The sequence below is a fragment of the Cottoperca gobio genome, chromosome 10 (genome assembly GCF_900634415.1).
Source record: "Cottoperca gobio chromosome 10, fCotGob3.1, whole genome shotgun sequence".
In the NCBI taxonomy this organism is placed as follows: domain Eukaryota; kingdom Metazoa; phylum Chordata; class Actinopteri; order Perciformes; family Bovichtidae; genus Cottoperca; species Cottoperca gobio.
In genome coordinates, this window is record NC_041364.1 from 17599586 (window position 1) to 17616885 (window position 17300).

General features: G+C 44.5%; 1 protein-coding gene across 1 annotated transcript in view; it reads right to left on the bottom strand.

The window, feature by feature from the left end:
- Positions 1 to 6386: 6386 nt before the first annotated feature.
- LOC115014518 (transcription factor COE1-A-like) overlaps positions 6387 to 17300 on the bottom strand; it is a 54509-nt gene continuing 43595 nt past the window's right edge. The window contains 7 exon segments of the mRNA XM_029441451.1: positions 6387 to 9343; positions 10554 to 10622; positions 10832 to 11029; positions 13094 to 13273; positions 14417 to 14486; positions 14488 to 14580; positions 15117 to 15182. Coding sequence (XP_029297311.1) covers positions 10555 to 10622; positions 10832 to 11029; positions 13094 to 13273; positions 14417 to 14486; positions 14488 to 14580; positions 15117 to 15182 — 675 coding nt within the window. The 3' untranslated portion in view covers positions 6387 to 9343; position 10554.

Sequence of the window (17300 nt, forward strand, 5' to 3'; positions counted from 1 at the left end):
GTCTGTTACAGTATACTAGTAGTGGTTAATGTAGCCTCTAGCCGCTAGCCTTTTTAAATATTCAAACTTGTAGTTTGAACTTGTAGTCTTCAAGCCCCGAATGACATGACTTGAGTCAATTTATCAGACTCCTTCTGGAGCCACCAAAGGCTTTATACAACTTTTTCACTTTTGCAGTTGCACTCCATAAATTAAGTATTAAACCCACTTTCACATGTTAAAGCACTCCATCTTAAATTATTTTAGTTATTGATGGTAAAATTACTTGTACAAACTTAGTACTGTTACATTATTTAGAAATATTGTGGGTAGTTTTCTTCTACTCAATGGGAGGGTGCAAAAGAAAAAGACACAAAGTCCAAGCCCTCTCCCGACTCCAATCATTTTTTGTACAGTCCCTGAATCAGGAAGGGGCCGATTGTTCAGCTAACTAAAGTCAATTCTAGTTTTCCAACTTTTCCTCCATAAAGTGAACTTGTTGAAATGTCCCCTTTGTCCACAGCTGCTCATTGGTAAAACAATCCAGGGTAAATTCAGAGCGTGTGGTCGTTAACTTAGGCTGGCATACCTGTCTTGCTTTTATAGGTGGCAAAAGCTACTAATCCTTCAGTCCAATATTTACTTTGTCCAAGTTATGCTTTCCTGGACCCTGGCTATGCATCTCTCCTGCTCCCCGCTTATATATTCTTGGCCCTTGATGTATTCCTGGCTCAGGAAACAACTTTTAGTGCCCCGCAAGGGCTGAGTGAGAATTGACAGTGTGTGCCAGAGTGAGAGCGAGAGGTAGGGGGCCTGTTTTAGTTCCACTGTGTTTGTAAGGTCACTCAGAGTACATCTGTATGGAGTGGGAACCCACTCGCTTTCACTGTCACAACCACTCACAACAGCCATCTGTAATGCTGTTATGTGGAGCACTGTGTCCCTTTGTCCCTTACACACGTACACAAACACACACAAACACACACACACACACACACACACACACACACACACACACACACACACACACACACACACACACACACACACACGGTCACTCACACTCTCGCACGTTTAAGGGCACATACATGTGCACACAGACACACACACTCACACGGCGTCACCGTTCACACGGCAACAAATGCACCAGTGCAAACATACATTAACATAATGCAGGGTTCTAATTGCCAGAGCATGTGTTTCTAATGAAAAAGTTGTTTTAGGGTTTTATTCCGCTCGGCTGTCAAACAATTCGCCCGTGTTTTGAAAAATAATTGTGGAGACCGTAAGAGTTTCGAAACCAAACCAAAACATTGCCGCGATCCTGGTTTCTAATGTTTCTAATTTGTTAAAATATGCTGAGTGAATGACAAAAGTAGAAGTCCGACCCGCCAAGAAAAACATATCAGAGGCAGGGCCATGTGGAAATACAGAGTCTCTTTTAGAAACATGATCAATGTAACCTTTGTTACAGGAAGGAGCGGGAGAGAGAAGAGAGGGGGGAGTGGGAGGCGGGGAGACAACATATAGAGACAGTAAGTTCATGCTTGTGTACATGTTTATTTATCACCATATCCACAGTGCATACAGTGAAAACACGCTTAAGAATTCAAGTGGACATTTCCACTCTGCTTATGCATGCGGCACATACCAATGTACATGAATGCATTATTGTGGTGGACTGAAGATTTTTCTGTGTGGAGCGAATATGTTACTTTAGTTATTTTCACAAACTGTCAAACACTGAGGGGTAGAGGAGAAGGATTTAATCACTTACAGATGGGAAGTATATCTTTTACTTCTCATTTAGGCTCATTCTCTCTCAGGCTGGACTGAGAAGGATGTGTACCCCCCACCCCCCTTTATCCCACACACTTCCAACCCAAAACTAACATACAGCCTGGAAGTGGGCTGAGTGTGTGTGTGTGTGTGTGTGTGTGTGTGTGTGTGTGTGTGTGTGTGTTGTGTGTGTGTGTATGTGTGTGTTGGTGAGAGAGAGAGAGACATTCATATAGTTGCAGATCATCCCCCCCCTACTGCTCTCTGCTTCTCTTTCTCTCTCTGTCTGCCCTTCCCTCCCCACGTATCTGTTTCTCAGAAGAATAACATACAAACCCTCTGTGAAAGGATTCATGGTTTATTAAACCAGAGGTCCTTTTCCTGTTTCAACACTGAGAAGAAAAAATAAATACCACAGTTTGTTTTCTCTCCCTCTAGCCTGGTCCTCTATCTCTCTATCTATTTTCATACATTTCTCTTTTTTTTTCTATCATCGTGGTTGTGTCCGTCAATCTTTCGACTTTGTTTTCAGTATATTTTTTCCCCTGAACTTTCCATACTCTGTGTCTACTTCAAGTCTTTTTTTTTTTTTTCATGTCTTGGACACCAATCAGCCACACAGCCCATTAAAACCGAGTGTGTGACCACTGAATGGGTCCGACTACTTTGTGTGTGTGTGTGTGTTTCGAGGAGGGCAGACTAGGATAACTCAGGGTAATGTATTGTCCTGGGCGTGCACCCTGACAGTTCCCCCTACCGGTGCCTGCTCATTCATTACTGCTAATTTGACATGTTTACGGACCCCCCTCCTAACATTACATACTTAAGGCAATCGACTGACCTTAAATGGAAACACCTTCAGCCGCGCGGCATGTCAATACCAGATGAGGATGTTTGTGTCTCTATGTGTGTGTGTGTGTGTGTGTGTTTTCTCGTGTGCGTACCTACCTGCAAAGCAGTGCATCAATACTGAGTTAGCGGTTAATCTCGAGGAGCTGGTGAGTTATGCCTGTGGAGATGGTTTCCAGCATTATCTGAGTAAGTGTGGATAATGCGGCTAAGAGGTGAACAATTCAGAATAATGCAGGAAGTGTGTGTGTGTGTGTGTGTGTGTAGAAATAAATGTGTTGTTTGAGGCCAAGAGAGATTAGACCTTTAAGAGCCAATATGTGTTTTTTCAATCACGGCTTCTCTAATCCCCCCCCCCCCCCTCTGTTTGTGTTTTTTACATATTCAGCACTTAAATACAGTGTTGTGTCATTAAATGGCCAATCTTGCATTGTCTCTCACTGATACACAACATTAATCACCAATTAGCTTGTCCTGCGACTGGCCACCTCTCTCATTAGAATATGATAGAATATAATGGTACTTAATGATGCTTAGGAAACATAATTAAATGAGTGAGCTGTAGAACATGTGGAAGAACCGCGGTGCATCAATCAAAGACGACCCTGTCAATCCAGCGCTCGTCAAGAGCGCGCAGAGAGCAAAGACTGAGGGTGTGTGTGTGCAGAAAACCACTGGCCTCCATCGTGACCTCATTAGGGAGAAATGAAGGGTGGACGTGTCCCCATCACAAGATACCATTGGTGCTTCAAAGTGTGAATGACATTAATATGGGACTGTCTCTGCCTCTGTCTGAATGTTGGTCGATCTGGCTGCACTGGAACAGATGAGGGAGAAAAAAAGGCCATCTCTCTGAGGTATCTGCTCCTAGCTCTAATTAGCATGTGAATAAATGGAATAAATAATCTATATTATTTATGGATTTGCTTTTATCATTAATCAACATAACAAAAAGCTTGTCTAATGTGCTCGCTGTAGTCACCACTGTACTGTCAGCTGAAGGGAGGATGGAGGGGGAGGAAGAGAAAGAGAGAGAGAAAGAGAGAGAGAGCAAGAGAGAGAGAGAAAGAGGGAGAGAGAGAGAGAGAAAGAGAGAGAGAGCAAAGAGAGAGAGAGCAAGAGAGAGAGAAAAGAGGAGATAGAGATAGGAGAGAGAGAGAGAGAAGAGAAAATAAAGAGAGAGAGAGCAAGATGAGAGCTCTTTTCTCTACTCTCTCTCGGATACCCGAGGTAGAGAGCCAAGGAGAAAGAGACCTGAGAGAGATATTCTGCTAGAGCTATCTCGTTCACTCTCTCCTCCTCTCTCTCCTCTTCTCTCCTCTCTCCTTTTCTCTCTCCACTCTCGTCGCTCCGCGCTGCTTCTCGCTCGCTCTATCGGCTCTCTTTCTCTCTCTCTCTCTTTCTCTTCTAAAGTTGTGTGGGGGGGGCAAATAGCTTATCTTTTGTGTTTTTTGTTCTCATTTTAATAGAACAATAAAGATAAGTGTTCTACATGCTTGCTTAACACACACAGTTCGCCGGCCTCCTCCCCTTCTCCCTCTCTCTGCCGGCAGTGGTGAAATCCATCTCTCCATCGCTATCTCTCTAACATCCATTACATACCCCAGCCCCTCACCTCCCTACTCATTAGGCCAACGCACAGTAAATTAGCAGCAGCAATTACAGGGAATATAAAGCACGGGCTCTGCCGGGCTCCGTCTGACAGGTACCACACAGATCATAGACAGACACCCACAGTCGTCGGGATAATTACTGTGGGAAACGACCACACACCCTCGTAAGCGAGAGCGCAAACCTGAATGTGAGTGCACACTCTTTCTAGGTATGCATGCACTCAAATATGCTTTGTCTTATACTGGCAGGCGTGTTCGTGCAGAGATTGTGCACCTGCAGACACACATTAAGCAAGGCCGGGAATGGAACTTTCTTCCCCTTGCCTCTCTTCATCTCTCTATGATGTCCATTGTGACTATTTTCCAACATAGAATATTATTAATATTCATCCCTCCTCTCCTTGTCTTTTGCTCACTGCCTCCATTCTGAATACCCCCCCCCCTCTCTCCCTCCACTCCCATCCTCTCTCCTCTCCATTTCTTTCCTTTCCTTTCTTTATCTGGGATCCCCATGGGGACTCCTGTTTTTCTTTCAAACACGCCTCTCCGTTCTTCATGTGTCCATGCAGGGAGGAGAATGAGAAAAAGGAGGAGGAGGAGGAGAGCAAGATGGTGAGGAGGAATATGTGCATTAATATATTTCATTAGGATACTAGTAGCACAAAAGCTCCTGAACATCTCCTCTCTTGATGTGTGAAGGCTGTATTCAGAGGAGTAGTTCTCCAGGAATAGTGTCTAATGTTAAGTCTCCAGAGCGCAGAGGTCTGCTGGCTCCACGCTGCCCTCGGCCTCCCACTCCTATTGTCCTCCTCCCACACTGACCAGTCTATCTGGGCCTGAGGAGCTGCTGGAAATAAAGAGCAAAATGGATTCACCTTTTGTCTATGTGTATTTATGATTTATGAGTGTGAATGTGTGTGTGTTGCTCTGCAAGCCGCATTTAGGCAAAGCGGGAATCCCTGGAGCCGCGCCGTGCAACATGGTGCTCGGCTCGCTAATCAAAAACATTAGGCTCCAGGACTCATTTTCCCCAGCACTGAGTGTGTAACCTCCATAATTCAATATCCCACCTCTTACCGCTAAATCGTGCACACTACAGCCCACTTTACTGTTTGTCAGCAAACTATCAACTCTGTTATTAGATGTATGGGAGAAAAACCCCTGTGCAGTTACAAACCTTTGGGCAATTAAGGAGGCAAAAAACACACGCACGCACACACACACACACACAAACACACACACACACACACACACACACACACACACACACACACACACACACACACACACACACACAAACACACACAAGCACACACACACACACACACACACACACACACACACACACACACACACACACACACACACAGTGTTTACGAGTCCTCATTTCATCAGTACTTCCAGGTCGCCTCGCTCCCCCGCCCCTCGGCGTTGCGGAAGCCTCCAGTTACCGTGGAGACCCTGGAACACTCTGAGGTCAGCAGAATCCTGGGATCCGCTATTTTCACCAGCTAATCCAATCGCAGGCCCTTAAATTAGATATGCAAAAAATAAAAAATAAATAAATTTTCTGCTGATGACCGGGTATGCAAATGATGACTCAATTATGGTGGGCTGGTGCGTTCGCAATTAATAACCTTGGAATCATCATTAACTAATATGTTTAGGAGGAAACTTGTCAGGCTAACCATGTTCACCATGCCATCAGTAATGCATTAATGAATTAGATTCATTAGAGAAAGGAGCTCAGTGGGGGAGGGGACGCAGGCCTTTTTCTGACCTGTGGAATTAGTGTTGGCCAGTTCTCCTCTATTCTTAGTCAACCGCCTGTCAGCTATTTGGGGAAGATGTTTTCGGTCAAAACGTAGAAAGTCACATAAGAACCCTCTTACGTTGAGTGAACCCAAGTTCGTGTTTGGTGATCGTGTCACAGAAATCTGAAACGTGGCATCCAACTAAAATATAGTCTGTGTGCACGCATTTCTATCCTTTGAGTTTCGACTTCACACTTGTGTATTGCTGCGGACCCGAGGAAGTGCAGTGTCGAGTGTGAAGTTGTTTGGATGTTTTGGAGAAAGTTGCAAGCAGCAACACCGGAGGCCAAGCAAACATCCGGACGTGCACTGAACTTGTTTTTCAAAAACAACAAAAAGACAACTGACAAAGTCACAGACAAGAGGTAACTTTAATTCAACATTGTGAGAGTCCAAAAGTTATCTTACAGCTCAATTTTCATCAAAAACAATAACAATCTATACAGTAGAATTTTCTTTCTTCCCTTATATCATAGAGCTGTTCAGTGTATTTGCAGTCAAAGACAAAACAGAGGGAAAAATAGACACCAGCTATTTGGTTTGCATCTTCTTTTTTGTAGTTTGTTACCTAAATACAAAACTTTGTCACCTATTACCAATATTCATAATCAGGATGGAACTTTGCTTACAAAGAAGCCATTGTATGACAACAGACCTCTGTAGTTCATTTGAAACAGATATGGTGCGGCCCCGACCGGCACAGGCACACAAGTGCCTGAAAAACACTCGTCTGTCAGCAGGCGCCTCTGTTAAAACGGTCCTTTCTACCCACTTAACAAAACCAGGCTCTAGAAAGGAAAAGCAGAGAGAAAAGCCCTATTCTCTGTCCAGCAACAGCTTGAAGACACACGGCAGACACAAAGAAAAGACTACAGAAATGGCTGAGGGGCCAAGGAGCTCCCTTTCATGCTTCCTCACTTGTTCTTGTTCTGTTTAGCTTGTAATGAAGCTGTATTGTCCAAAGGCTAATACACGGAGAGAAGGACTGGGGGGGATCGACTGTCAGATACTGGAGTCAGACCTACGACTCTATGTGTGAGATCAAAATTGTGCTGTGACAGTGCTTGTCTTCACTGTGCGCCCCTTTGCACTACAATTGAAACAGCTCCGTGTTGTCAAACTGTTGTGATCCTGTGGTTAACGATAACTATTACCAACATGCCGTTGAAATGATTTCATTAATCGGGGAAAGAAAGCTACATAATCACTACAAAACAAAGTGTTTCTGTGAACACTAAAGTGCAATGAGCACAGCTGAGACGGGCCTCTCAGTGTCGGCTGTCCTTCAAAGCGTGCCATTGCTGTAGTATTATAGTACATCGGGGTGTGTGTGATTGTTGAATTATGGCTCTTTGTATTCTAGTCTGGCTTCACCACCAAACAGAGTGTGTTTGTGCTTTGTCCCCAAGTTCCCATGAATTCCTCTGTGGCAATAGACAATTGTGGTGAGGGTAGAAAACTGTACACGTGATTGAATGAAGAATGGGTTTGCATTGTTAAGGCATCTAGACTGCTGGTAAAGATTACAGTGACAGAAAAAAAGAAGTATATAGATACAGTATGTAAGCAGGCATAAATAACATAGGAAAAGAAAGAACGGAGGGGGGAAAAAGAGGAACTCAAAGAAAGAAAAACACAGAGCAATTTCTTAGTTCTCTTGGTTTCCACACACACACAAAAGAAAGTGTCACTCAAGAGAAGAACCCATGCATATTATCAGTTCAAGAACAGTATCAATCTGAAAGCCCAAAAGAGTTCAAACAAAAAGATATAGATTTACAGTATATATTAATGTGTGTATATATTCTTAAAAAATCTACTTCAACCAAATACTCTGAATAAGATGCTACTTTGTTGCCATACAATAAACATTTTCATAAGGAAAACAACTGATTTTTTTTTATTAACTTACAAATAATACAAAAATAGACAATGGCATGTTTCTGAATCAACAACTGAAAGCATGGTATACCAATGCAAAACAATCAACATACAAAACAAAACAAAAAAGATAAAAAAAGTCACATTTAAATAGTGAGAGACAACAGTAAATAATGAAACAAAACACTGTGAAATATGTTCACTTACTGTATTAAACTTACACAACACAACTAAACAAGGGTGAGAGGCAATGTACAAATACAAGGGATAAATACATTATTTATAGGATATTTTACAGAATCCCCTTTTTGTATCCAAATCCATGTTTGTCATTTTTAGCAGATGAGATATTGACAACACACAGTAAATCTATCTTCTGTACTGAGAAGCTGCCTTAAGACATTTAATGTTTACATTTCAAACTATAGCTATTGCAAAAAGTAAAGAAAATGTCAAATGAAAAATTCAATTTTTTTTTTTTATATACAAAAATATATCACATATATCACGCATTTATTCTAATTTTATATCTGCTAGACTCCTTCAGTACAGTGCTGGCTGGACGCACACATCCTCTGGTTTTTCTAGTGTTCACTAAAATCTCAGACAAAATGTCAATTTTGGCTAAATCATCACCTTTTTCTTCACATGACAAGCAGAAAAGCATATTGCAAACAGCTCAATCCTCACAGTTTTATTAAAATTCAAACAAGCAAACAAACCAAACGGGGGAGAAAAAAAAAAGAAAGACATGTTTTCTGATGTGGAATTAGCATAGGGCGGTTTTATTATGCTATTTTTAGATTTATGGGATAATTAGCAGCAAAGTTGAGGGTTGATTTTGTTCTTTTCTGTATTTCTTTGTTTTCTTTGTGTTGTTGACCTTAGCTCCATTTAGCTAGTGTGTTGTTATGTGGTTTTAGTAAGGAAAGCATCCTCTATTGTGACAGAGGTTACGTAAACTTCATGGCCAAACCAACACTTCACTGTTGTTTGTGCGAGTTACGGATTGCAAGACGGCGTGGGGCCTCCAGTAATCAAACCCAAACCTTACAGGCATAAACATAAAAGATAAATAAATGCTCTTTTCATGAGGTCAGTGTCACACTGTGGGTAAACTATCAGTCTCTATACACTCCATCCAACGCGATGTCAGAGAAGCTACACTAATTCAACCAAGAGGGAAATAACATCACAAAGGTTCGTATTGTTCCTTTTTTTCTCCTCCCCTAATGTTTCAGATGAAATCCCAGTGGAAAGGCCTGAGTTTAACAGAGTCCTGCGTCTTATCTTGACTTCCTTCAGTTCAGCTCCGGAGCACAACAGAGACTCGCCAGACTCTGCTACTGTGTCTTTTCCCCTCAACATTCCCAAATCTCCAGCTATCCCAGATCTTCTACATGGGTGGAACGATCATCCCGGGAATCGCTGCTTTGTGGGAAAAGAGGGGGAGGAAGGATGGTGGAGAGGGGGTAAAGAAGGAAAGAAAGAGAGAGAGAGGTCAGTGATGTGATTGCTGGGTTTCATCTGTCATCACAACAGTCACATTGCAGAAATGTGCTCCAGCATCTGGCGAACAAAGACGACTCTCCCTCATTATCTCTTCATTCCGAGGCCCCCAAAATCAAAACATTTTTCTCCGCTGCAGCGCTAACTTGGCGCGCACCGACAACATCGTTCAACTTTTTTTTGCAGGCTTTCTGAATAGCTTCATGCAAGAGCTGTCGCTGTTAATTGTTAGCAGTTACATTGTGTAAGCCCATTGTGCATCATGGAGCATAAATCAAACATGAGAGAGGGAGAGGCACGGTGACGCGGGATGACAGAGGCGATGAAATCACACTCAACACTTGAACATGGAAATAGAAGTCAAGAGCTTTATTTACATTTCTATCTTCTTATATCATGCACCGCCTTCAACTTGCTCTGGCTTCTTTACCTCCTCACTCCCACCTCTCCCTCACCCCTCTCCCTTCCCCCCAAGTTTTACACAGAAGCCATCACAGGGAAGAATTTTTCATATAACATATTGGCTCCCTATTGATTCCTCTCTCTCTTCCATCCACTAATTCCCTGGTTATTTCCTAAGTGTCTCCGGCTTGTTGGGATTAAAACAGAATGGTGAGTGTGTGTGTGTGTGTGTGTGTGTGTGTGTGTGTGTGTGTGTGTGTGTGTGTGTGCATGTGTTAGTGTGATCAGTGCGCAGTGGCCAATGGCCTTTGGGTCACCGTGGTCAGCGCTCATCACCGCCGACAGAGGAAGTGAGGAAGTGCTTAGCTTGGGGCTCTGATAAAGATTCTCATCCATCATTTCTCTCTCAGGATCTCAACACCATACAACATCCTGCCTAGACGAACAGACCCCGTGCTGCATTCGAAGGAAATGGGAGAACAGAATGACCCGCGGTGGTATAATACCTCCCTACAGAGACACCCGCCAAAGCACAGGCAGGAAGCAGGAAGTGAAAACAGGAAATGGAACACATGTGGTGTGGCATGCTGTCTCTCTGACAAGTCAAGAGTGACAAATAAAAACTGAAAGGAGAAGGAAGGGTAGGGCAGGATGAGCTGGTGGTGCAAATGAGCGGTGTGGGATAGTGTCGCATGGAAAGAAACAGAGAAGGAGGAAATTAACGTACTTCAGGAGAAGGCCAGGCCCTGCAGAGAGTTGTTTGATGAGTACTTGCTAGAATCCACAAAAGACTGATCTATAGTGAGGAAGGAGAGTGGAGGGGTTCAAAGAGGGAAACAAGGGAGTAAGGAGGAGGAAGAAGTGGGAGTAAAAGTGAGAAATTGTTATCATAAGGAGGTGCAGAAGAGCAGGATTAAAGCTCAATGAAGAGATATACACTTAAACACATTACCTCTGAATTCTTTAGATACTGTGTAAATGAATGCTAGGTGTTCAGCAGCTTACCTTGCAGGCTGTTAGCAGTAGCGCTGGTGCACGTGGGTGGGGGGGAGTTCTGGGGTCGCACGACGGGGGCAAAGGCGCTTTTCTGCTTGACGGCGGCGGACACCATGTTGGCTGGAGAGAAGGAGAAGATGCCGGAGGAGCTGCTGCAGTTGGAGGGCAGGCTGGTCGACGAGGCCATTGTGGGGCTTGACGGGACGACTGAGAGAAGAGAGACGGGTAGGAAAGGGGGGTTAAGGGGGGTCGTAGGGAGCACGTCAGGGAAGAAGGACAGGGAGGAAAGATGAAGATGGAGAGGGGAGACACGAGGTTAGAGAGAGGGCCGAGGGCAGAGGACGGGCAGACGGGACGAACAGAAAGGGACTGGTCAATGGATGATGGTGGGGGTGGGGGGGGAGGGGGTGACATTTTGGACTCAGATCAGACTGGCTCAGACTTTTATTTTTTGCAATCTTTTTTGTTGTTGTTAAGCAAGCACCTTGTAATAAGATATTCCATAGCTAAGACAAAAATGTGTTTGGTAGGAAACTTGCACAGAAAACAGCCCAAAGCATCCCCCCCCCCCCCCCCCCCTCTGATCAGTCTGTTTTGATGACTCATTCTGTTGCTCAAGGGGTTGACAACGGCTTGATAAACATCTCCTCGCTAACTCAGGGTGCTGCACCCGTAATTTGTTTTCGGGGCAAACAAGACTCTCCAACATCACCTTCATCAAAGATAATCATGCAAGAGATTTCAATGAACAGCCAGAGCAAAATCCAAAACACCGACTGATAACATCGGCTTGACAACAATCACGGCTTCTTTGTGTTTTCATTGCTATCTCCTTAAACATGGTTTAATCAGTTGTTGGCCATATGTCTGGCCTCATAATCAGCGTCGTAACCTAAAAGCCTAAAGGCCCGGTCACACCAGAAAATGGCACGGTGAAATGAATATGTGCAAAATATGTGGTTGTAGGAGCTTTCTGCTAGCTATCGCAGCTAGCTAGTTGATTTAAATATATATATATATATATATATATATATATATTTTGAGGAGGGAAAAATCAAACTTGCTAACTGTAAATTAGTGCAAAACGAGAGCATCAGCTGCTTTATGTGTTTACATTGACTGTCTGTAAACCATGTCTTTGATTTGTAGAAGTTTATACTCTGACAGATAGGATGAATAAAACTTGATGGTGACTCTTAGCTAATAAATGATAGCTTTCTTTGGATTATCAGGCTATCATTTCCCTCGAAGGTCAGCACTGTCGAGGCAAATTCACTGGTCAAAGTTCACCAAAAGTTGAACTCCACTGATTGATTTCTCAGCTAAATTTTGCTGTTTTAAATGCTGGTCCGACCAGGCCTTAAAGCTTTACATGTTCAGACTTCTATCCACATCATTACTAGATATCTGGATTACATTTTGTTAACATTTCACACACAAAAAAAAACATCAAGCAGAAATCTTGTGACATTTTGGCTGAATACAAGAGGGCGGGTAGCTAGATTTTGGCGTGAGGAAAAAATGAGCAGAAGCTTATTTTCACAACCCAAATCCTGTCTCCCTCTTACATCATCCCATCCATCCTCCTGGGTTTGTCTTTTGTCTGCTAATATACTAAGAGCATTTTCCCCCTCAGTGATTTTACAATCAACCAAGTCGTATTTCACCTGCCCTCTGATATCTGCTTCTGCCTTTATTGTTGTTATTATCCAACACTTAGCTTTTATGGCTCTTCCTGACAAATCCTCGCAATAAAGTCATAATCCATTTATGAAGGGGCCTAACTAATCAATTAATGAAAATTGGACCTACAAAGGCAGGCCGAGGGGGCCATTGATTGAAAGTGTCTGTGTGGGGCCGATGAGCCTGTTAAAATACTTGTTAACACCCAGGAATCAAAGAGCTGAAATGGAATTGCTTCTCTAGCAATTAGTTTATTGATTTAATCAAGGGTCTTTAATGTAGAGGGTGAATGTGTGTGTGTGAGCAGAGGTGGTGGGGTTTGTGTCGTGGGGTGGGGGGGTGGGGGGTGCTAGGTGATCTGCTCCCCTGGCCAATAAAGTGGGGATTTGCGTTTGACTCTGTTCTTAAAGAAACAGATGAGCCAGCTGAACTGCACGACTTTCCCCTTGTGTGTCCACCACCCTTTCTCAGTTCCTGTAAAATACTCTTTCTTTTATGTTCAAATGGCTCAATCTTTTCGCTTTCCACGCCTAGATTTTGTCACCCCCCTCTTGGTTTCAGGTCTCGGATGTGGTGTATTTTACTCACTAGCATAGGGCGAGTTGCCTGCAGATCCATTGAGGAAGTTGGGCGAGGTGCCCAAGGTTGCCATGCCAGAGTTAGAGTAGCCATTCATGCTAGTGGAGACAGAGTTGTAGCCACTCTGCTGGGGAGTTGAGCTGGGGACATAACCATGAGGGGACACACTGCTTGTGTTCCTACTGTAACCTATGGACAGGGAAAGAGAGGGAGACGGAGAGAGAATAGGTGTTAGGGGTATAGCAGATGGCAGACAATACAAAACGAGAACATGCAATGCTGCCAAATACTCTTTTCCCTGCATGGCTAATGGACACGGCAATATAAGCCAAGAGAAATTCTCGAAAACTCTTAAGACAGCATATGGCAGAGCGAGAAAGCAATGAACAGAGCGGAGGAAGAATGATTTGAGAGGGAACTAGCTGCAATCCAACTACTGAAACAAGAAGCCTTTAACCTTACTGGATCCTATTCAAAATTAGATATATTGATAAGGCAATTAACACTAAAAGGCCTCTGCAGATCTCCTGTAATTTATAAAGAATGAAGCCAGTATTTTTGACAAGACCTTTCTATCCTTTATGCTTTACAGGACCAGTGAACAGAAAGAGGACAAGATAGAAACTATAAATATACATCTCAGGTCCAATGCGCTGACACTGGAGAATAAAAACAGCTGGAATTCAACATCAGGAATTTCTGCTTTCTAGTGCAACAAGGGCTGCACTTCTCTACTGTAGTAGCCTCCTTCTTTATAATTAGGTACCACCAATTCCCTTTCGTCATCTGTTACGAGTTGGAAACTGTAGTCACACAGCTGATATCTGTTGTTTTCTCCACATCTGAGCATGTTCCCAGATGAAGATGAAGGACAGGGGAAGCTCATTGGAAGTATTGAGACATATCCAGAGGCTGGTCCATCCACTCTGCTCTCCTTCCCCTGATACATGTGATGAATCACCACTGACTGCACCCACATCTCTCTCTGTCAGACAGGGGCCGACCCCAGTCTAATATACACACCCCTAGGACCCGCTCATATTTCTCCATCGTACTCCATCCTCGGCTCTCTTTTACTCCATTCTTCACTCTCTCACCTTCCTTCTTTCCTTCATATCAGGTGTTCCCTGTTTCTTGCTGCCGCCTCCTCCTGCCCTTTTTTTCTTTCAGATTCCTTATTTACACCACACTCTTAAATCACCCTCACTGAATCTCCCAAATGAAAAATAAAATCTCCCTATGGCACGACTCATCTTTACTATCCAATCCTCTTTAAAAAAAAGAATACAAAAAAATAAACCTTTGCCACATTTCCCATGATAATAGACTCACCCTGATTGGCTGTTTGTGCCACCTCTGACCCGGTGAAGGAGTTTATGGCCATCATGCCACTATGGACAGGAACCGCTGCCGAGGCCGGAGAGCTGGTTGTGCCCTCGTGGCACTGTCGTGTAGAGGGCCTCCGCGATATCTGCTGCTCGTTTTAGAATCATTTCCTGACAATGAGGGGAAAAAAAAGCAGTGGTCAGCAACAGCGGCAGGAGAGAAGAGGGAAGAGGAGAAGAAGATAAAATATGCCCTCGATGGAGGCTTTTTGGTCAAACAAGAATTTGAGATCTCCACTTGATATATTGGCATGTAAACCTAGTAGGCTGAGTTTTTATTATCAGTGGTCACTGGGAGTGGTGGGATTGGTTCCAGTAAATGGAGACTCATTAACAGACTCATCAACTCTTTAGCCTGCCTCTTCTTAATCCCACTTCTCCTCCTCATTCTGTTCTCTTCCTATTATCCTCTCCTCCCTCTACATTCAGTTTTCATTGTACATCTCCTCCTTTGCTCCCGAACACATGAGCTGATAAAAGCACCGACTTATTCCCATGTGTGTGTTAGCGGGTCCCACATCTCGCATGAACACAGCAGGGTGCTGTGGGGCCGGTGGAGACGCCGCCTTTGATGCTGCGAGTGGTCCGAACTACAAACATAATTGGAGGAAAAAGATATTGATGTTTGTGCTTGTGTGAGTGTTTACCTGGTTATTGTGAGGCATCCCGTACAAGGCCTCCACAAGGTCTGCTGCTCTCTTTAAGATCACCTCCTACAATCAAGCACACAAAGAGGAAAGGGATTGATCACGAGTGTGACGGTTCAAAGAGTTCAGTCACTTTTATTACATTTCACGTCTTACATTATGCTGTGAATGCAGAACAGAGAGTGCAAGAGAGGAAGGAGGCATACAGAGGAAGGGAGAGGAAGAGAAATGGGCCTGTCCCGGCACTTTGTTACTAGCCGGGCAGTTTGGGAGAGCAGAGGTAAGATACTGTTATCTGTGAATAAAACATGAGCCTATATCTCTCTATCAGTCAGCCATCTTCTACATCTTCTCCTCCCTACTGTCACTGCTGGATCATGAATCTACTACACATGATCACACATCAATCTCATTTAACACAACATATCATCAGGTTGACGGCTACACAACTCCCCTCGTCAGCGGGGACACACCCGTCTCCTGCCCTGCATTAACCCTGGTAATGATCCAAGTGAATAGCCCTGCATCCACTTTGTGTGATAAATGTAGAACATCATTGCTCAGGTGAAAACCGCCCAGTGGAATTTCCCACATCAAACATTTATCCTTCCGTAGTGTTTGTCGTATCCCCGCGCTCATTTTCTCCCGCTTACCCTCGTTTTCTCTCCTCTCCCTGACTCTATTCTTTTCCTTCCCTAAGTGTATGAGTGTGTGACTCCAGGCAGTCGTTATATGTGTGTGTGATGTAGACACCTACAGCCCTACGAAACCCTTTTTAAAAGTTAATGTGCCAGGGCCAGGATATATGCTGGAGGCGCGACAACCAGAAAATTGCAGCCCCCTCCCCTCCAACCTTCCCTGCGTATTTCTTTTCTCTCTCTTTCACTCGCGCACACACACACGCTGTGCGCTATACCCTCCTGAGTGTATCCCTCGCTGTGAACAAGCCCTGGAGCATGTGTGCTCTCTGTTCCGTGACACACCGCCTTTCAATCAGACCTCATATCACACACACACACACAGACACAGGCGCAACCGCACACTCAGCCACGCACATGTGGAGGCTGTCGAGCACGCCCAGGACATGACGAGAGGGTCAGCAAAGCAATAAAGATTGTAGAGCGCTGTCCGAGGTGCTAAATTCACTCAATAATGGGAGCGCTGCCTCTGTGTTAACCTCCCATTACCAGCACTATCTGGGGGAGGCAGAGAGGGAGGCAGGGGGGGTAGGAGGAGGGGGGGGGGAGAGAGACGGAAAGAGGGGAGACCAGAGAGGCGGCCTGCTCGATGTGATTGAAAGATGTAGAGGCCCTAGGAAGGTAAGTGGTTCTTTAGTATGTATGCACCGCTCCTCGCTTCCTTCTCTCTGCTTTTCCTCGACGCCCCGTGCCTCCCAGGGATTACTAGATAGGTAGATGGATGGATGGATGAAGGGAGGGAGGGAGGGAGGGGAGGGGAAGAAGGTGAGGGAGAAGGGGAAATGAGGGAAGTGTGAGGCATTAGGACACAAACAGATCTGCAGCTGGAGCGTAACGGTGTGCAGGGAGGACATATGAAACCTCAGTCACTTCATCTAAAAACATTTTTTTTGCCTCTCTCTGCACCAGCTATGAGTCTCATAGACTTTCTTTCTCCTTAGGACTTCCTGTCTGTGTTCATGTCCATCTTTAATCTCCACCTGCGTCACCAAACTACTTTCTGTTGTCTCTCTTCTTCTCTCTCATTCTCTCTATTAATCACTTTCTCGTGGTCCTGTGCCCTGTCTGTACCTATCAGTCTCTCGTTAGCAAAGGGATCTGTCCAGGAGCTAAACGCGATTAGGCAGCGCTCCAGAGTCGTTCTGATAAACAGATAAATGTGGTTAGCGCCGTGCTGCCTCCCTAGCTCTGCTGCTGTAAGGGGAGACCATTTCCTGGGCGCAGGGTCTCTTCCCGTAAAGTCAGGCCCACAGAGACGTCAACAGGAAGGGGAACCTGATCCAGAGCAGAGCCTGGCCTCGTCTGGCAGGGCGGTCACTCATTAGCCGGCCCCAGACCCCCAGCTCCACCACAGCCTCAGCTAAACACCCTGCAGTCTGGCTGTGCCTGAGCTACCCAGCACTCCCTCCTCACTATGACTATTAGCTACAGCACAGTATGGGGGAAGTTTTCAGCTGGACACTGGATCATTACCGCAACGTACAGA